This window comes from Anopheles coluzzii, chromosome 2 (assembly GCF_943734685.1).
Source record: "Anopheles coluzzii chromosome 2, AcolN3, whole genome shotgun sequence".
Lineage (NCBI taxonomy): Eukaryota > Metazoa > Arthropoda > Insecta > Diptera > Culicidae > Anopheles > Anopheles coluzzii.
This window is the reverse complement of record NC_064670.1, coordinates 10,185,821-10,206,401: the sequence shown is the minus strand read 5'-3', so window position 1 is coordinate 10,206,401 and position 20,581 is coordinate 10,185,821. Positions and strand designations below refer to the sequence as shown.

The 20,581-nt window shown below is 47.2% G+C and overlaps 4 protein-coding genes across 4 annotated transcripts; 2 read left to right on the top strand and 2 right to left on the bottom strand.

The window, feature by feature from the left end:
* Positions 1–3,021: 3,021 nt before the first annotated feature.
* Positions 3,022–12,030, top strand: LOC120947326 (serine/threonine-protein kinase PAK 1). The gene has a single exon (XM_040362548.2). It carries the CDS (start codon positions 3,788–3,790, stop codon positions 5,381–5,383), a length of 1,596 nt encoding a protein of 531 aa, XP_040218482.1. The 5' UTR covers positions 3,022–3,787; the 3' UTR covers positions 5,384–12,030.
* On the bottom strand, positions 11,812–13,742 carry LOC120947327 (methionine synthase reductase-like). Its single transcript, XM_040362549.2, has 3 exons — positions 13,594–13,742; positions 13,129–13,527; positions 11,812–13,057 (listed from the first exon to the last, which is right to left on the bottom strand). Exons 1-3 carry the CDS (start codon positions 13,681–13,683, stop codon positions 12,200–12,202), a joined length of 1,347 nt encoding a protein of 448 aa, XP_040218483.2. The 5' UTR covers positions 13,684–13,742; the 3' UTR covers positions 11,812–12,199.
* Positions 13,743–13,996: 254 nt separating this feature from the next.
* On the top strand, positions 13,997–15,303 carry LOC120950665 (coiled-coil domain-containing protein 137). Its single transcript, XM_040368890.2, has 3 exons — positions 13,997–14,258; positions 14,332–14,929; positions 15,002–15,303. Exons 1-3 carry the CDS (start codon positions 14,164–14,166, stop codon positions 15,224–15,226), a joined length of 918 nt encoding a protein of 305 aa, XP_040224824.2. The 5' UTR covers positions 13,997–14,163; the 3' UTR covers positions 15,227–15,303.
* A 61-nt stretch (positions 15,304–15,364) lies between these two features.
* Positions 15,365–17,444, bottom strand: LOC120950664 (methionine synthase reductase). The gene is made up of 3 exons (XM_040368889.2): positions 16,908–17,444; positions 16,688–16,828; positions 15,365–16,614 (listed from the first exon to the last, which is right to left on the bottom strand). Exons 1-3 carry the CDS (start codon positions 17,001–17,003, stop codon positions 15,490–15,492), a joined length of 1,362 nt encoding a protein of 453 aa, XP_040224823.1. The 5' UTR covers positions 17,004–17,444; the 3' UTR covers positions 15,365–15,489.
* Between the last annotated feature and the right edge of the window lie 3,137 nt (positions 17,445–20,581).

Sequence of the window (20,581 nt, the reverse complement as noted above, 5' to 3'; positions counted from 1 at the left end):
AGTGCGGTCGCCTCGCTGCTAATGAGTAACTGTTGACCTATTCGGGAACTGGAAATGGTTCTGCTGGACCTTTTGCCGGTAGCGATACCCCGTACCCATCAGCGTCCACCACCGCTGAGTGACCGATCAGACGCGCTAAACTGTTTGCTATTGTTTATTAGCGAATGATTAATTAGGTGTGTGCGCGTGTGTTTGGTTGTTCGTTGTTGGCGAAGGATGTGCAAAGGGTGTGAGGTATTTTAAACATCTTTCGTTAAATTGTATGATTGAAGGTAATTGATGTGATATTTACGCATTCGCGCCATAGTACACTGCGGTCCCGATATCGTTGAACGATGTAAGTTATGTAACTGCGTTTGCAATATTTGAATAAAGCTTCTTAATTCTTTAGACATATTTGTATGCCTTTGAAGAAGTGTACCTAAATGTTTGATAATAAAAAAACAACTAAAAATAAAAACAGAAATTTACCTCGTAATGGATGATTTGCTTATAACAGCAGCGTATACCAGTTTTAGTAGAACAGAGCAGGTCATACACAAGCATTGTATGCAAGTTTTCAACATCGTGGACGGTGCGGTATACAATGTGCGTGAAGGAATATGGGAAACCGGCAGCTATTAGAAAATCCAGATATTTTTCAATTTTTACCACCAATGTTTAGCTGCACGTTTATCAAAGAGAACATATGCATCTATAGGCTATTGTACGAGCTGTAATGTATTAATTTTATGATAATAAAATAATATTGTACGTTTATTTATTTGTTTAATTAATAATTACGGCCCGGCCGTATTGTCGACAAATGTCGAATTGTATCTCCGAAGAAGTTTCTTCCAGCGGTACAGCCTTATCCCGGGATTAATCGGTAATTAGCTGTCCTTGACGATTCTCAGTGTTGTGAGTTGTTGGAGCTTCCTACAGTCGTAGAGTATGGTAGTCTTCGTTCGTCGTTCTTGTTCTGCTGTTGCTGTTGCCTTTTGCTGCTTCTTTTTGCAGAGAAAGTCCGTCCGATCGTCTGGAATCCCAACGTCGTTCGAGGGAAGGTCTTCTACATCAAGTTTATTTGTACGTGTCATACGACGAACATTTAGATACGTGAGCAAAATTTTTTAGTGTAATGCAAAAATCCTTGACCGTGCTGGTATGTTCATTTACAAGAATTGGTCTCTCATAGAGTTCACTCCTTTAATTTCCGATGATACCGTTTTGACCAGGCATCCATGCTAAAGAGATCCCGAACGCCTTGTAGAAGATCCCAACATATTCTACGTTTCTTGAAATTAAATTTCTAATTTAATCCTTTTTATCATTTATATTGATCACGTTATCATTAGAATACAATGTCAGAATATTTAATGTCATAGCATTGATATTTATTAGTGAATGATAGCCATTCACGAAAAAAGTGACCCCTTGCTCACGTGTGCACTATTGCTGCACCAACGGTATTTCGGCCAACGATTCAAATACTGAGCAACTGAGCAACGCGCATGACAGGTGCTGTCAAAGCTCCACCGTGTGGCGAGCAGTGTGGCCAGATTATTTTGGCGGTTTTCGGTAGGCGCATCAAAATTTTATCGGTAGTTTTCGGTAGGTTAAAACTCGAAACTCGCTCGAAAGGTCAATAACCGTCGCAAAACGTCAAAAACGACCGTCGCCAGCGCCTCGAAATCGTTGCGAGTTTCGCTCGCTGGCGACGTCGGTTTGCAGTATTTGTGACGTCGGTTTTGACGTTTTGCGACGGTTTTGCGACGGTGGCCGCCAAAAAGCTCGCCTGACCTGCGGACCAGTGTGGCCAGATTATATTGGCAGATTGCGGCGGGAGCACTGTTGAGAACGCAACCATTTAAATTCAATCAATTATTTTAACGATCAATTTCTTTTTACCCTACTAGCATAGAGAATGAAAAAGTGTGCATCTTTTATAAATAATGTGTGAGGTTTGAAGTAAGATTGTGTGAAGCTATGAATTGAAATGTGCGTTTAATTTGCAATAAAAGTGATAAAATATTTATAAACCCAGTTTGATGTGTTAAGGTTTTTCTTTTGATTCGGGTGCACCAAGTCCGTGTAAAGGGAAGCGCACAGCGCGCTAATAAAGAAACGAGCGGGAGGGGGTTTCAGTCCAGCGCTGCGCAACTCGCTGGAATCAAGTGGGGTACCAATTCAGCGCAGCGCAAGCCGAAAGAAATGGAAAGGAAGGGGTATAAGGAAAATACAATGAAACAACGCGGGCGAGCGTTCTTTTCAGTGAGAGCGCCTCGTACATTTTAAAGGCAAGCTATAGAGCGCATTCTTTTCGTGGTAGCGCTCCATCCGCCATTTTCAATTTTTAGCCCAAAACAACGGACTTCGGATCCGATCTTGGGCCGGACCCCCACCGTGTGTTTCTACTTACCCCTCGCCTGAAAATTTCATTCTCTTTGTCTGTCGGGTAAGCTTTAACCGCCGACAGCGAGATTCAAATTCAAATTTAAATGATTTTCTTTGACGAGCAATTCTCGGAATCCACGCAACTGACATTTTCTACTTATTATGAACATTACATTTTAACGGATAAAAATAAAAAGTGCCAGGCAAACAAACGTGCATTAGCGCGATAAGAAACAAATGAGGTTAGCAATCCTTGAAACAGCATCCCAAGCGCCACAGATTAAGCTTAAACGACTGAAAAATCAAATATCTGTAATTTTCGGTAGGATAAATGGAAAATCGGTAGTTTTAGAGCGGTCATCTGTGAATCGGTAGGAATCAAGGATAATGTATTTAGAAGGTTGATTTTTATCGCTTTTGCTGGGCGACATTGTGGGGGACATCTGTCACTTTCTGCATACAAATTTCATTACCCCGCACCAGCCCTCCCCGATTTTTATACCGGAGCCCCCGGAAGAGAAATGTCAAGTCGAGAAATGTCATTTTGCTCTGAACAACTTCACCTTGTCATTTATAACACCTTGGTAGGAATACAGATAAATCGGTATTTCTGGTCACTCTGGTAGCGAGGAGCCAGCACACGCACACACGTGCACTCGCGCTCAGTTGAAGTGTGTAGGGCTGTGCCAAAGTGTCGACGATTCGTCATAGCGCTCGGAGCATTATTTCCAACTTCCTCGCCTGGCTCTGGTCGAAGAGAAAGGCTCATCATCATGAGATAAAACATAAATCCGTGTGCCGTGTGCCGTGTGTGTGTGTATTTTGCTGCGCTGGAATGGTTCATTGCGTTGAAAGCGTTTAAACGACGGCGCCCTAGCATTGCCACTGGAAAGAACGGTACTGTGTGTGTGCGTGTGCTGTGTGTGGCTGTTTGTGTTCGTTCGTGTGTTTGTGCGTGAATCCCCGTGGAAAAAATAAAATTTCCAGCACAACCCCGAAAGATAAGCAAAGCCCCCGTCGTCGTGGTGAGACAGTTTTTCTTTCTGTGGCGTGCGAATGGTTTTGTCCCTGGAGTGGAGCGTTTCAGTGTAGTGCGAGTGCGTGCGTGTGTGTGTGCACAGAGAGTGTTATTTTCCCCATTTTTCTACTTCCACTTAGCGTGAGACACAACACAAAAGAAGGAAAGCTTTATGTGTCTATCATAGCTGCCGCCCCAGTGAAGGTGCTCCACTCTCGGTGTGATTCTATTGTGTTTTCGTAGCTCATTGTGCACTGGAAGCTCGGGTTCGTTACCAGCGCCATTACCACCGTGTCACCGTCGTTAGGGAGGGCCCCCGCCGTCGTCGTCCCTGTTCGTCCGTTTTCTTTCTAAACCTCTGCCAGCGCTCGCCCCGAGACACACACTCGCAAGATGATTAAAAACATTTTCGGCAGCAGACGGGCGAAGGAGTCCGAGCGGAACAAGATCTCCGAGATCGGGCTGCCGACGAACGTGGTGCACGGGATGCACGTCAGCAAAAATCAGCTGACCGGCCATCTGGAGGGCTTGCCGAAACCATGGATCCGCATGATGGACGCGATGATCACGCACGACGAGCAGAGCAAAAATCCGGAGGCAGCCTACCAGGCGGTAAAGTTTTACAGCTACTCGATCAAAAAGAAGGACGCGTCGGAACCGTTCAAGCCGTTCATCACGGAAGATGCGATCCACGAGGAAACGGAATCGATCGACCAGTTTCTCGACCAGAAGAGCACGCACAAAAGCGAAGACTCGCTGGCCGGCAGCAGCGAGGAGAGTGAAGCCGTCCCGCAGGTGCCCCCGCCCCCACTGCCCAAGAAAAGTATGACCCTGCCGCCGAAACCGCAGCTGAAACCAAAGCCCAAGAACTACACCAGCAAGGTGTACAAAGGCATGGACAATCTGCATCTGATCGACCCGGGCAGCAACAGCGACACGATGATCATTCACAACGTGCCCCACCTGACGCACCAAAGTTCCTACGCGATCTGCACGAACGTGAACAACAACAACAGCCTCGACCAGGAGCCGGAGCTGGCCGATGCCGATTTGATACTGCGACCGAAGGAGAAGCTCGCCCGCCAGCCCAAGAGCGACGAGCAGGTCTATCACGAGCTGAAGAAGATCTGCAACCTGAACGATCCGCTCGAGCGGTACGAGAAGACGGTCGAGGTGGGCAAGGGTGCGTCCGGGGTGGTGTTCATTGCGCTGGATCGCAACACCGGCGCCAAGGTGGCGATCAAAACGATCGACATGAAGAACCAATCGTCCAAGGAGTCGATCCTGAACGAGATCAACGTGCTGAAGGACTTCAATCACAAGAATCTGGTCAACTTCCTCGAGGCGTACTACCTGGAGGACGTCGACCAGCTGTGGGTCATACTCGAGTACATGGACGGCGGTCCGCTGACGGACGTGGTCACTGAGACGGTGATGAAGGATCGCCAGATAGCGGCGGTCTGCCGGGAGGTGCTGCTGGCCGTCAGCTTCCTGCACGCGAAGGGCATCATCCATCGCGACATCAAGTCGGACAACGTGCTGCTCGGCATGGACGGTTCGGTGAAGGTGACCGATTTCGGCTTCTGCGCCAACATCGAGGGCGACGAGAAGCGGCAAACGATGGTCGGCACACCGTACTGGATGGCGCCGGAGGTGGTGACGCGCAAGCAGTACGGCAAGAAGGTGGACATCTGGTCGCTCGGCATCATGGCGATCGAGATGATCGAGGGCCAGCCGCCGTACCTGAATCAGGCGCCGCTGCGTGCGCTCTACCTGATCGCGGCGAACGGCCGGCCGGACATCAAGAGCTGGGACAAGCTGTCGGACAATCTGAAGGACTTCCTGGACCGCTGCCTGCAGGTGGAGGTCGACATGCGCGCCTCGGCGGACGAGCTGCTGCGGCATCCCTTCCTGCAGGACTGCATGGAGCTGCGCACGCTAACGCCGCTAATTAAGGCCGCCCGAAGGTTGCTGAAGCGGGACAACTAAAGGAAGCGAGCGCCAAGCACGCACACAACGTGCCCGCGTGCCTGTGCGCTGGTTGCAGGTAACAGGAGGAGAAGGATGGGTTGGGTTAGAAAAAACCGGAGAGGGGGGAACCAAGCAAGTCAAAAGTAGGAACCGTTTTGCCGTATGTGGCTGTGAGATTTAGTGCCTTTTTTAACCCCGCTCTTGTGAGCGAAGCGAGGGAAAGACGAAGACGAACGAATGATTGGGAAACCGGAAAGCAGAACCAGCAAATGGGGGGAGGGGAAGGGGAACGATATTGGTGCAAAATTTGGTTTTGGGGGTGTTTGATAAAGCAGACAGAAGAAGGGGCGGGAGCGGGGGAGTATGAGGAGTAAAAACGAACACCCCGCGGCTCAGGGTTGCGCCATAGCCGCGCGCGACCAACAAAATCACACCCCACATAGTCAACGAGCTTAAAGATAAGGAAAAAGTAGAGCTTACACACTCTAGCAATGCGCTGAATCGAGCGCTAGATCGAAGGGGGAACATCGATAGCTGGCAGTGTCAGCGAGGTAGAGAGGCAGGCACTGGAGGATGGCGATAAGCACAAACTGCCGTCGAACGTTAGCGAGGGCTCAGCAAGGGGCTCGGGCACTGTGCAACATGGTTGGCGGCAGCATTCGATTCGTGTATTAGCTCACTGGCGGCGACACAGAACAATCAATCATACAACACGCATGACCCTTGCAACCACGCAGTGCATCTAGGGTGAAGGAAGCAGCATTATTCTAGGCGAGAACTATAAGTACTAAGGGGCGCAACACAGGATCATTCTCCATTACATTCCACTATTCCGGGCGAAGAAAGTAAATTCCTTTCCATCGCGTTTTTTGTTCGGTCGTTTGGTGTAAGAGAACTTAAACACTCCAGCTTCATTTAAAGGGAACGTTCACTGCCACTTGATAGTTTGTAGTAAGATCGTAAATGTGCATTACACAGCATAGAATGACGTATTTGTGCGCTTTTTGTAGCGGGCCAAGTGGAACAATCCCGCTTTAATAATGGGATGGCATTTTATGTTGCCTTTTGCGTTCGTGCTCATGAAAGGAAATTATGAAAGGCAGCGACCAAAAGCGAGCCAGCGAGACAGCAAAAGAACATCGCTGTGTCCTTGTCATACTGTTCGCGTTTGAGCGGGAAGGGGGAAGCGGTCCGACAGAACGATAATAATGTCGCTTGCGATTAGCCGGAACCGACGGGCTGCTCAAGTCCGTGCCAGTGGGCCGCCGTCGCCGTCGAGGCAAGCAAATGAAATAAACCTTCGTTGTGTCTGGTGCGGGGAAACGCAGCAAACCCATCGCCAGCCCTTCTTGTTCCGTTCCGTTCCGTAACCCCTGGCGGCGAATGTGTCATTGTGGAAGTCTCTCGTACCCTCGTACCAGCTCGTGCGCTCGACGGCCTCGGCAATGATGACGATGGCGAGACGGACTGACTGGTGTTGTGCGGTGGTAGCAGTAGACTCTTCCAGCGGTGTCGATGTCGTCTTCCTGCGCGACCGCGCAAACCCGTATTGGCGTTGAACTCGACTCGGAGTCACCGAGCAGCGAACCATCTCAAGCGCGCAGCCTGATACGCGTGCGATGATGCTGATGGTATGCATTGATGATGTTGGTGGTGGTTGCGTGCATCATTCATCACTGCTTTGTTGCGTGCAGCAGAACGAGACAGCACGTGCACGTAGACGGCGCTCGCTTGAACGTGCACAGAAAGTGCATTCGATCGTCAGTTGCAAGTGCGCTTTGGGCATCGTGTAGTGTAAGCGAGAGGGCAAACCGGGTGCAGTTAGTGCTCTCTGGTGCTGTTGTTTTCTCTGCAGAGTACCAGGGCCCAGAGAAGAGTGTGTGTGGCTGGAATTATTCTATTAAAATTTACATCTCATTGAAGAAAATCACGTTTGGGTAGTGCGGCACGGTGCAGGGTTTGGAGATTTTTGCAGTGAGCATTCCCCCCCCTCCCCTTTGGGTATTGCCTTTGTCGTGGCGGGGCGCCGGTGCTGTACGAAGCGTTCTTGCCTTGTCCCATTAACACTACGATGCGATTTTGTCGCCAAGAGAAGCTAACAGCTAAGAGCTCTGTCGTTTTAGCAGAGTAAACTTGTGTCTTGTGTTGTGTACGCGCCGTGAAGGCAAAACAAACCTCCTAAATCCGGATGAAGATGGCACGGTTTAGCCTTTTGCGCTACCGTTCATCGCACCCGTGCGGACGTCCTAAACGATCGTATCGTTGCAGACTCGGCTGCAAACGACGACGTATCGTGTCGCCAGCTGGATTGAAATTCTTCCCAAAAACACACACACACAAGAGCAACGCATCCGCAACGAGCATAATGTGCTACTACCCGCTGCCGCCTGGACGGGCAGACATACGACGACATGCCTTATGCCCCTGGGTAGACATACATGTGATGAAGAAAACCCGGCGAACCGAAGCAACAAAAAAAGAGGGAATTTTTATGCTCGTTTTATGTGCGTTATAAAAATAATTTGCCCCTTCACATAAGTGTTGATATAAATGGACATTTTCCCTTCGGAGCTACTTACTGCTTCGCTTGTTTTCTCGCAAGCTGTAGTAGAATAGGCGAATGTGCAGATGGAACCTTTTTTACGTATTGGATTTAATATTTGAAACATTTAAATCTCAAGAAACCACCGGCTCCTGCATGAGAGTGAGAGTGTCGTGACCGTTTGGAAAAGGTAAGAATAAACCTTCCCGGTTATACCTATGACTCATCATTAGCGTTTCATCTAAAATACCACCATTAAAACCCACCAACTTTCTTCAACATACCCGCGCAACAGCGCCGTGTCCACTCAGGGAAGGTGGCGAGAGGGGGTTTGGACAACCGGCAGGGCCGCCTCGAGACGACGCTTAGCATGGTTTTTAGCTGTGGTTGTATTTGTGGATGATTCATCCGCCGAAAGTCCAGCCCTACTATCGAGTTTGTAACACGAACGGTACACATGGGCGTGTGCGATGTCGTCTACCTCAACCCTCTCAAATGAATTAAATCCACAACACTATTCAGATCCCCCCCCCCCCCCACACCCTCGGTAGCAGCAACAACACGCTGATAAAGATGTGCACAATCACGGGTGGAAAGGTTGAAGGTGAGAAATTCAATCTTGCCGTGAGGAGGGGGGTTTTGAGCGATCGGTTTCCCCATCTTCTCGCGTTCTTAGAATAGCGCATGTGTTGGTGCTAGTGCTGTAAAGAAATGTAAATACAATGTACCGGGGATGCAATGCCTACCAATGTTCAATTTATGAGTGAGGGTGCCCGCGTTTGAATATCGTTTGAACAAGTGGAGGTTAACTGCGGTGGTGGGCCTTGACCGAGAGAACAATCACCGTGCCACTGTTAGGAAAGGAAAAGAAGATCATCTTCTGGCTTATTGCTTTTATTTGTGTAGAAGTTTTTTTTTTTCTTCTGGTGAATAAACTGTTCCCTTTTGGGGCCTTTGTTTAGCTTTAAACAAACAAAATTGCGCGCACACTCTATCGTCACCGGCCTAACCGGTCCGATGATGGCAGGTGAAGAGCGATTCTTCTTTTTACACCGTTTGCTAGTACAACACAATTCCATGGCATGCTGATTACATGGTGCGCTTTGAAAAAAAAACGGTGCTTTAATGTTTCACGCCTCGCGGCAGCGATAATCACAGCGATCGGTGTACGCCAAGCTGACACCACGTGCTGCGGGGAGGAAGCTACTGTAGCTGTGGTGGAGAGTGTGTAAGCACTCGATGTCTATCGAAATGGACGGTTACGGCACCGTATGGCCCTGATGATGATGATGGTGATGGTAGTACCCGACCCATTTCCGTCTCACGAAACCCTCAAAAAGCTGGCGAGAATCTTTAAGGCCGGGCTACATTGATCGTACTCGCAAGCGTAATTTCGATTTTCACTAGCGCATCTGGCGGCGGCTGACCGAAGCATTTTGATAAACAATGTGGAGCCGCTCCAGAAAATATGTTATTTTTCTATGTTTTTTACTTTAACTGGACTGGAAAAGCTTTGTAATTGATAGACAAACATATTGTGCAAGTATTTCAGCCGTTTTCGCATAAAAAAACGGTGTAAAAACTAATTAATTTTGAGATCCAACACGACCATTCCCCCGACGACCAAAAAAAGCTTCCACCAGCCGCCGCCAGATGCGCTAGTGAAAATCGAAATTACGCTTGCGAGTACGATCAATGTAGCCCGGCCTTTACGGTCGTAGTGTACCCCCGCGTATCTTGGTGATGAGATAAATTAATTTGACCTTATGCTGCTACCTCCACCTCAATGTGTTGGGTTTCCAGTACTCCCTGAAACACCAACAAAGCTCTCCAATCGTACTATTGTAATATCGTACCCGGTTGTGTTTCTTTAGGGAGGTCGTCGTGCGGGATGAAGGAAGTGTCAACCGGGTGTGTAAATCGGGCAGGATGAATTCACACTTCCGGCTTGGCTGAAGTGTTGATCACGCTCGCACGAATAATGCGTTTGTCATTCCTAGGGGGGGGGGGGGGGGGGGGGGGGTTGTACACACTATGCAAGACCCCGTACAGCAAGACCCTCAGCAGTAGGATGGATGGGTAATACATGTATTGGCATTTTTCTTCAATTTCGTAAAACCACCTCCCTCAACCTGACCAAGCGCGCACCGTGTGACCGATTTGTGCGATGCCATTTATCAACCGTTATCAGATAACACAAGTATGCATGCCCCACTCCCCCCTCACAGAGCACAACAGGTTACATACAGTTGCAGCGCATCCCTTCAGGGAGGGAGTGTCTTTTGACAGTGTGTGGGGCGAAGTGCTAACAAATGAACTCTCCATTTCCTTTCGGAAGCACTGCGAGAGGTGTGAGCTACACCTTCCCGCGTATCACAGCAGAGAGAATCACGTTACGTTACGGACACTTCCGGTTGCTTCTTATCAATATGGACGGACATGAATTCGCACTCTTAGGAAAGCGATCTGTTGGGCGGTGGTGTGGACGGTGTTTTAATCTGATGCACTGGTGCATCCTGTGGCAAGACTCTCTTAGTAGAAGGTGGTAGACCCGTGATGCACGAACCATGCGTAGCCTTAATCAATGAAACACAATAATGTTTTAATATTGCCGAAGGGCAGCCATCATTTGGGCTGGCAGTGTGTGAGGTGCTCAAGCAAGGCTTGAGTACATTCCCCACAGTCAGCGCGCGCAAGTTGATTGCCTTGAACAGTATTTGTGGACGCTGCTGCGGCGGGTGTTGGACCACTTGCAGGGAAGGGGGTTTCCCGATCGTGCACACTCACACTCACACCAGCTTGTAAAGCCACACGAGGAAGCCGAAAAACTCCCAACGCCGCAACAATACACCACGCAACACCATATGTAGCACATGTTTCGCATAAACGCCATCGAAAACCCTCCAGAGAGAACTAACATGAATCGAATTGCTAACGTCTTCCGCGTGCCACCTCCCCCCAAAGTGCCTAGCCACCGCCCGCGTTACATATTAGGCCCTGATAGAGACGTTACGTGCTTTGGCCCCCCGTACGACACAAGAAAAGCAGCCAGCACCACCCTTCACGCAACTGATACTTGACACTGTACTGAAACACATGAACTTCTTGCGTCTCTTTTGAATTGTAAAAACTGAGGAGCGTCTGCATCTGCAACATCGTCCATGTACAGTGTAACACTATCCCAGGCCATATTTAGGGTTTGACGATCGGAGAATTACCGTCCAGCAGATTGTAGTAGGGGCGGTCCATTTGTTTTGAGTATGCATTGAGAAGGTCGGTCGGTCAGCAGCCGCCAGAAGGTGGAAAACATTTGGGAAAAGAAGTATTGTTTAGGGGTGCGTGTTTGAATTACTATTACTACATTTTGTACATAGAAGAGGGCCGGAGAGGTATTGATTTCCATTTAATCGAAATGCATCCATCGTGGGCAACAAATCGGCAGCATGCGTTTCTGTTGCTGTTTTACTAGTGTAAATAAGTACATAGGCCCCCTGGCAAACAAACCATCACAATCAATCCAGCCCGACCGATAACGTAAGGGTACTCTACCTAGGGCACTTACAGCGAGAAAGCTTGCTTCTTTTTTTTAATTCGTATCTGATGGACAAACATTCGCACCAATGCGGTAAATGCTTTTGAATGCTATTTGTTTTTTTTTAATATAAAAAGCGCATGTATTTTTATACGTATTACAAGGTTAAGGAAAGTGTGTGTGTGAGTGTAACCAGGTAGGGAGAAGGAGCCACATTACATTACCAAGCGCGCACGTAGCGTCGTGCTGCCAAGCACCACTGCATATGTATCAAGCATTTAGTAGGAATGATGCAGTGATGATCTTTGGGGGACATTGAATTACAACATTCTTTTGCAGCATTAGTCGGTGTAAATGAAAGTGCGAAACGAATGACGACGGTGTGATAGGATATTATTCGGTATTAGCTATGGATGTTTTTGAAGTATTTTCCTTCTTTCATTTTTTTTTTCAACGAACGTAACAACCGCAACCATGCACAACCATTCACACACGTAAATAGCATTCGATACTGGACATTTTTGTAGTACTTTTTTGGCAATATTGTTAAACGTTTTATGTATAGAATATAGTTTGTGATAGGATGATGTAGCACGGTTTTTTGTTATTACACAGTGTAAAACCATCCGAAAATCCGAATCGCAAGAAGTAGATGTATGTATCACACTGCTGGTAAGTTGATCTTTTAATTTCACTTTTCATAAAATAAAGCTCCAGTTGGAGCTTGAATTTGTTGGCCATTACGCTTTAAGCTATCCCTTCACAGCCAAACATCTTCGCGATATTTACCCTCCTTCTTTAGCCTACCAATCAATGTCTTGATCGCATCCCTGTCCTCTGCTCCCGGTGCTTCGGCAAGGATGTCGATCACGGTTTCCGTTATCTGCGGCAAAAGAACCTTCGAATCGCCGCACACGTACAGCGTCGCGTGTGGATTGTGGATGTTTTCAACAATTTTCGTACCATTTTCCTTCATCTGACTTTGCACATACTTATGCCGTGCGTTGGGATCGCGGGAAAAAGCTTCGTAGCACGCGTCCAACGCGCCCGTTTCCAGATACTCTTCAACTTCAGCCTTGCAGAGGTAGCCACGGTCTCGATAGCGAAATCCCACGATCAATTCGGCTCGACCAAGCGTTTCGCCTTGGGCGAGGGCGTCTGCACGCAGCTGAAGGAAGGACAGATACGGTGACATTCCCGTGCCGGTCCCTACCATTATAATGTTTCGCTTTAGATCGCGCTGCTCGTAGACAAAGGCACTGCTCTGGCGGAAGTAGAAGTGTACCGTCGCTCCTTTACCTAACGCTCTTAGGTGCGAGGTGGTAATGCCGGGATTTTCTGCATGGTGCGAGAAGATAAATCGTACCGTTGTTGGGGTGGCCCCCTCGCGGTAAGCATTGGCTATCGAGTAGGGTCGTGGCATGAGCCTTGGAAGATGCTCTATTAGCAATGCGACCGTTGGACGACAGGACGGTACTAGTTGAAGCAGTGAGATGATTCCTTTTCCCTTCTGAACGGTCTGCTCGTATGCAGCGTTTCCCTCTTTGGAGCATAAAATTTCCAGAAAGCGGCGATCGTTGTCGTCGGTAGTGAATGGTGTTAGCGAACGAATCAGAAGCTGCAATGCGATTTCCAATAGTTTTAATGGTTCGTTGAAGTTTAAGGTATTTGCGGCACTACTGCACTTACCTTCTTGGGAACTGCATGCAGATCCAAACACTCCTTTATCAGCCGTCGGTAACTGACTACAGCAGGCACAAACGCCGGAACCTTGGCAGCTTTTTTAGTTGTCTTTTTGTCGATACCTACTTTCCAAACGACATCACCTTTGGACAGCAGATTCAACCGGGCAAGCAGGAACTCGACGTCGGCATCCGTGTTGTAGGATAAAATTCCTATCGTGTCACCCGGCCAATGTCGATGGCCTGTGTCAGGCGGATAGCTTAATGTTAAATCGTGCACAGTTTTCACATCTTCACCTTCAACAATGGTCGTGAGATTAGAAACACAAGCTTCCAGAACATTGCTCGCTCCAAAGGGTTGAGTCACATTCGCCTGCAGGTGAGCTACCGGCAGTGGGGCATGGTCCTGTGAAACAGATGGAACAGATTGAATAAGGTGCTGGAAATATTTACGGCAAGAGCGAATATTTACTGTATTTTCTTCCAGGACGATGTAACTGGATGGTAGAGCGGGTAGCGTTAACTTTTTTCCTTCAAATTCTAGCAAAACTTCCGTAGACATGGTGCAAGTTTGGAATGGTCGGGCCGATTCACGGCTAGAAAACGTAAACAAAACAAAACCACGTTGCCTGTCAAACCATGACCAGTGTTGCCAGTATGTACCGATTATCCGTTTGCATTACAACACTTTGTGATGTTTTTTTGCGGAAAACTCTTTGAAATAAACCTAATGGTATCTAAAAACTTGTACTTAAATCAACTCATAGGGTTTGATAATGTTCCTTACATCGATGAAAATTCGTCCAATATGGAAATTTGAAAAGAGAAGTGTTGCCAGCACGCGTTATGCGATGCTGGCAAACTGTCAAAGATGGCAGTCCTCGCTCGCATGCGGTGCAATGTTGTTGGTAAACTGCTTTCGCGAGAAGAGCCAACAAGTGGACTCGTTTGCTTGATAAAACTGTTCCAAACAGTTAAAAACTCAATTTGAAGCCAATTACCTCGATTCGTACAGACAAAGCTCCAATATATCTGCTGCAGAATGGGACGATTCGGGCCAACGCATCGTAAAATCCCAGTTCCAAAGCGGCATGGTGTTCGCGATCCGCTTAAACGGCTCGCTGAGAAGGAAGCTTCGTAAGTAAACAACAACGCATTTTGTTAATAAACGATAAATTTACATAGATTTCATTTCCATCCCACTTGGCAGCATCAAAGATAAGATAAACAATCCACCGAAGGAGCACGATGTGCAAGAAGTGTCGAACCGTTTCAAGCGATTCATGGCCATGGCCAATGAAGCCAGCCAGCCAAATCAAAAGACCAGCCGTTCCAAGCAAAAGTCAAAACTACGCATAGGCAGCACGGTAATCGAAAAGCGTCCCCAGGAATCGGAGGAGGAGTTCCTGAACCGTGTCGGAAGGGTGCAGGAGGACCGCGAGGTAGAGGCCCGGATTGGTACCAAATTTGGCGTGGAGGTGGAACACGATGACAAATCCGGTGCAATTCGTGTAGTTAAACGGAAGGGCATCGAGGTGGATGGTATGTTGCAAAAAATAAGCGATGAAAGCTCGGGCAAGACTAGCGCGAAGAAAAGTAAGGCGGCAGATGCTGCCAAAACGCGCAAAGCGCAGTTAGCGGAACAGAAGGCACTGAAGAAGCAGAAAGCGCTAGAACGACGGCGAGAGGAGGAAGATCTGCTGCTGAAAGAGTTCCAGTACGAACGGGTGCCGTTCGGCGAGGTAGTCAAGGAACCGCCATCACTGCACACGCTACCCCGGCGAGCCACCAGGGAAGGTGCACCACGGGTAGGTTGAGCCTTATTCACACGGCAAAATCGGTATCGTTTGAAATGATCGTTGTTTCTCGTGCCTTTTCAGCCTGGAAGCAAAAGTCTGCTGCTTAGCTCATTGCTTGGACAAAAGCAAGCGGAGGAAGAGGAGCCGGTGCTGAAGAAATCGTCCAAAAAGAAGGAAAAAGAAACGAAAGTAGATCTCAAAGGAAAGCGCAAGAAGCTACCGATCGCGGCGAGAATGAAGATTGAACGGGAGCAGCAAAATGTCATAGAAATGTACCGGCAGTTGAAGAAGAAAGTGAAGCAATAAAAAAAGGGGTACGCCTGAAGCCGACGCTTTCCGACGGTTTTGCTATGCTCAGGTATGTTACTTACTTTGGTATCACATCCAATTCGAATTAACATTTTAAGCGGCAATGGGTAAATGGTTTTGGCAAACAACCCAACATTCACCTAGTGTCTGTCCGAAATCGTTTATTACAAACTAATCAGCGGTTGTCAGTTATAAATATGGGATTTTCTGTTTTTATACATGCAATGACTTTTCTACACACGGGCGTGAACCTATCCGTATCAGTATCGTATCATCGAGTAGTACAGATACTTGCCCGTCTTTCGATACTCCGCCAGCAGATCGGCCGCTTCCGATTTCGGCATCGACTTCACCTTGCTCATGCACGTCACTATCGTGTCCTGAATGCGGGGCAACATGGTGCGCCCCTCCCCGCAGAGGTACAGCTTGGTGGCGTCGTCAAGCAGCAGCTCGACCAGCTCCTCCTTCCTATCCTCGATAATGTCCTGCACGTACTTGTACTGGCTGTCCTCGTCCCGGGACGACGCCACATGCAATCGATCCAACACGCCGGCCTGCATGAAGCCCTTCAGCTCGTGCTCGTACAGATAGTTGCGGTCCTGGTACCGGCAGCTGGTCAGCAACCAGGCCGAACCCATTTTCGTCTTGCGGGTGGAACCACCCTTCGCCTGCTTGCGATACTCCAGGAAGCCAATGTACGGCGTAACGCCTGTCCCGGGTCCGATCATGATAATGTTCCGCTCGAGATCCTCCTCGCGATAGTTAAAGACGGGCTTCAGCTGCCGCAGATACATGTACAGATACTTGTCCCACTTGCCCGGATGCAGCAGCTTGCTCTCGAGCATGTGCGTCGTAATACCAACTTGCCCATCGTTCAGCATTGCAAACGCGATGCGAATGTGGTTCTCCCGTCCGTAGCTCGCTATCGAGTACGGGCGTGCCTGGAGCCGTGGCAGATGTTCAATCAGCATCGCTAGCGGAGGTCTACACGTGGCGACGTACTTGAGCACGTGCAGGAAGTTCATTTCGTTCTTCAGAATCAGCTCATTGTACAGGTTAGAACCCTCCTTCGAGGCTAGGATTTCGAGCAAGCGTTTTTCACACTCGTCCGCCGTACAACTGGCCATGGCCTGAAGCAACCCCTTGCGCGGCGTAATTCGAATATCCAAGCACTCCGACAGGAGGCGCCGCGGCGTGACGTACTTCGGCACGTAGTGGGGTAGCTCGGGGTTTTTCTTCTTGACCGGTTTCGCCAGCTTCACTTCGTACGTTTGGTCGGCCGATTCGAGCAGATGCAGCCGGTCCAGCACGTAGTCCACTTCGCTGGCCAGGTTGTAGGTGAGGATGCCGATTGCATCACCGGGGAAATATTCCTCTTCCATATTCTGCAAAAACACAAAAATATTCAGACATTTGTTAGAGCGTGTTTTCGATTGACCAAGCACATGTTCAGCTCACCGGTGGAAGCTTTATTGCGACCTCATACACTGTCTTAACGTCGTCCCCTTCGGCCAGGACGCGGTAGTGAAGAATGCTTGTTTTGTACACATTGCTCGACCCGAACGGTTGCCGTGTGGTGCTCTGCAGATGATCCGAAGGCTGCAGACAGACAAAAGCAAACACGGAATGATTAGGAAAAAAGGGGTCCGTTACCGTATTTCCTATTGCAAGCTCTTACCACTTGTCCGCTTTCGGTTGGATTTGCTTCGATGAAGGATGCAGGGAGTTTGGGGAGCGTCAGGGGTGTCGCTTTGAACTGCTCCAGAACATTCATGTTCGTGCAGTTTGTGTTGATGGCGGATTGGACTGGAGAATTGGTGATTCTTTCTATTCGAGTCGAGATCGGTCGCTCTCTGCGTATTAGTTTATCGTAGCTATATGTTCGTTCACTTGCGCGGTGTAAATATCAATTGCAGTGGGTTTCATCGGGAAAAAATACACTTTTTTACACTTTCTTCACTGTAAACCGCCTATGCATAACCAAATCACACTACGTATACGTCCATCTGTGTCTGGAATTTGAGTTCGGCGTAGTTAAAAACATTCGTTACACAAAAGAATTTAGAGGTATATGCGTCAAAACACAAATACCATAAAGTCAAATACGTTTTTAATTATTGTAAACTTGGAATTAATTATCAATGCTCGGCCAGGCGAAATACGACAGTGGCGGACGCGTTGTTACGGCAGCTTTTTTTGTAAATAAAATCAGCGAGTGTTGTGTTAACCTTGGCCAAGGTGTACAGAAGGCTGAACGTCAACGTGACAGCGCATTGCAGGGGGTAGGAATTGAATTGAAATGTATCATTCTTACCCCTGCAAATAATTTTGATCTGCATTTTAAAATTGCTGTTGCTGGTGGGAAACGAAAAAAATAATCAAAATACCGGATTTGCTCAAATTTACGCGAGAATTTTAGCAGTGGAATTAAGTGTCTAGATGGTAAATTTGAAAAATGTAACTTTGTTCCTTTTTTAGGGTTCCCGTATTGTTATTTTGAGCACAGTCACCAACCAAATATTTGAAAGTTTCGAGAAATAAATAGTTCCAGTATGTTATCTTTTTCAATCATATTTTTATCATTAAATTGCTGATAAATGTCGACTGGTAGAATTAGCCATTTTGCTTCTGCAACGTTATTTACTAGGTAAACCATTTCATTCGATTTCGGCAGTAGCATTGAGAATTATTACGCTAAAGGTAGTAAATGTGCCCAAACCGTTTGGTGTCAAGCATTAGGCGTTATGCGAAATTAGGGGCGAATAAATAATAAAACTACAGTCTTCTGTACAGTTTATTATCAAAAAAGGCGCTTATCATCATCCAAAACCGCCGAACGTCAGTCATAACACTCTGTTTACAATCATTACTGCCACTTTTTAATCTAATGAAGGATAATTGAATTATGTTAACAATACTAATGGCATCCAATGGCTGGAAGCTCCTCGCGGAACTTCATTGCGAACGCGCATCTCCCCTTGTCCGTTATGCACGGCGAGGAGAATAAAAAGAAAATTACGCAAAATTTTATCAAATCAATCAATCAAGCTTCGATTGCACCTCATTCCGGCTGATTGGGCCGCGCCGGATGCTGCTGTTTTGGTCGGCGGAGGAGCTATGTTTTGTATCTTTTCCTTTCAAGCGTTATACACTCAGTCACACATGATCTTGCTCGTTCGATCTCTACCAACATTTCATCCATAATCCACGTTCGATCCGAAGCATAACTCACACACACATGCACACACACGTGAAAAGTGAAAATGAAACCATTTGCCAATTATCTAATTGATCGCCGAAGATGGATTGGATGATTGTTTGTCTCCTCCTGTTTTTTTTTATTATTGTACGATACAATCTCCAAACTTATCCAACCGCAGCATCCATGTGTCGGACAGAGCTTCATGTATATGGAAAATTGTATTAAAATGACCCACCGACAAGTGAAATAGAAAGGTATCGAAAGGGTGCGAAAGAAAAACCGTAACCGAGAGTTATCTACACATCCAAGGGATGGCAGGGGGGATGTTGCGCTCGGTTTGAGTTGCGCATTTAAGCGATAAGGGCTGGCAAACATCTTCAAACATCCGAATTACCGATGCCACCGCGCCACCGTGTATGATCGGATGATACGATACGAAGGGAAGGATGGCATAGCGGGTGTCTTTGTGTTCGAGACTACTACTACTACTCCTGACGTAACGGAACAGGGTAGCTACTGAGGCTCAGTAATGGTCAACGTCAGCGGTCCAACGCCCTCGGTCCGATGGTTAGATGCAGATTCATTCGAAAGGGCTCACACGCGCCACAGGTCAACCGGGAAAACTTTCAACCAATGTTCCGTGTCGATCCATCCGAGATATGATGTATTGATCTTTCCAATTAACTGATGATTTTGGACTCTAGGCTGTACGTTGATGTGTACTTGTTGGTGCAATCGCCCTGAACGAGAAGATCCTGGACGAGATCTGAAAGATCTTAATCCTTTTATTTATGGTTTAAATTCCCATAACTAAGAAAGCTTCAGATAGAGGATCAATTCCAAATTTCCTTCCCAGTTTAAACATACCGGTATCTTCCACTGATACATCCAACCCTGAATGTGTGCTATTCCAGAGCGAAATAAATTACTGAGTATGTGCTACGCACTGCTAAACCCATTTGGTGCTACTACTTCCCATTTGGTTGTGCAATCAAGCTGTTGGCCGTCGTCGTTCGCGGCTAGATGTGTGTTATTTTCGTACCACACCAAGAACCAACCCACGCATTAGACGCACCGAAAGGCAGCGGCAAAATAATTGCATCAAATAAATAACCCGGCGAAACACGCACCGAATAAGTGAAGTGAAGTTTTTGGCATAATTTGGCCAGCGGCAGGAAATGTCTATGCATCTATGCTGCTGAGGAAGTAATGGACCGTGGCTTACAATGTGATGGGGTCTGGAATTATTCTTTGCCCCCCTTCAATTCAACCTTCAGCATAGTGGAGGTTTTTCTTGGATGGTTAATTTAATTAATGTTACACCCTTATTTAACACAACGCCACAACGCGCGTGAGCTTATAAAACGTGTAGAGAGCGTATTTAAAAGCAATCACTTTCATTTTCCACCATAAGCTGTGTTGTTTACACCGCGTTATGATTGGAACCATACAATGCATTTATTATCGGTGTATGTTTATCTAAAAAAAGACATGTGTATCTTTGAGGTTCGTGATACAAGCCAGAGAGTTGGCAATTCAATTTTGCGAAACCGTTTGGTTGTGCGATGCGCGATCATTATCGTCCCCTTCTTACCTGGGGCTGGATGACGTAGTGCGAAAATGTGAATCAAAAATCGAAAATTTTGAATTGTTTTGATGAGTGAAAACACACTCACATAAGTCTTTTAGTGAGCCTTTTAGAGTAAGTAATGAATAATTTATACGTTATCGTTTAATGTGACTTTCTTCACCAGAAATGTTCAAGGCCATCAGAGCCTCAAAGTGGAACAGGGTGGGCAATTAATATAAGAAATTTATACTGGCTCTAGTGGCTTCTTTGGCACTGCAAGCGTATTTGTTAGCCGATTCTTCTGTTTGGCGTAACTTCTCCTACTTATTCAGTGCCAACCAGTCGGAAGGACTGACTATTCTATGGACGGTCCATTCTACATTCTACGTCTACGGATTGACTACGGGTGGACGGTGCATTCTAGGTTGTTAAACCCATGATTGCAATTAGATTACCAAGTTCTTTTTATTCGGACGCTCTTTGCGCTATGTGTCACTTAGTTTCCCTACATCAGGATAGAGAAGGCAGTCCAGTAAATGTAAGGATCGTCTTATCCTTTTCCATGAAACTCTTCTTCTTC

Coding starts and splice junctions, on each gene's coding strand:
- LOC120947326 (XM_040362548.2), top strand. CDS start 3,788: ATGATTAAAAACATTTTCGGCAGCAGACGGGCGAAGGAGTCCGAGCGG.
- LOC120947327 (XM_040362549.2), bottom strand. CDS start 13,683: ATGTCTACGGAAGTTTTGCTAGAATTTGAAGGAAAAAAGTTAACGCTA. Junction 13,528..13,593: donor TCGTCCTGGAAGAAAATACA/GTAAATATTCGC, acceptor TCTGTTTCACAG/GACCATGCCCCACTGCCGGT. Junction 13,058..13,128: donor TGCATGCAGTTCCCAAGAAG/GTAAGTGCAGTA, acceptor ATCGCATTGCAG/CTTCTGATTCGTTCGCTAAC.
- LOC120950665 (XM_040368890.2), top strand. CDS start 14,164: ATGGGACGATTCGGGCCAACGCATCGTAAAATCCCAGTTCCAAAGCGG. Junction 14,259..14,331: donor CTCGCTGAGAAGGAAGCTTC/GTAAGTAAACAA, acceptor CCCACTTGGCAG/CATCAAAGATAAGATAAACA. Junction 14,930..15,001: donor CCAGGGAAGGTGCACCACGG/GTAGGTTGAGCC, acceptor GTGCCTTTTCAG/CCTGGAAGCAAAAGTCTGCT.
- LOC120950664 (XM_040368889.2), bottom strand. CDS start 17,003: ATGAATGTTCTGGAGCAGTTCAAAGCGACACCCCTGACGCTCCCCAAA. Junction 16,829..16,907: donor CAACCGAAAGCGGACAAGTG/GTAAGAGCTTGC, acceptor GTCTGTCTGCAG/CCTTCGGATCATCTGCAGAG. Junction 16,615..16,687: donor TCGCAATAAAGCTTCCACCG/GTGAGCTGAACA, acceptor GTGTTTTTGCAG/AATATGGAAGAGGAATATTT.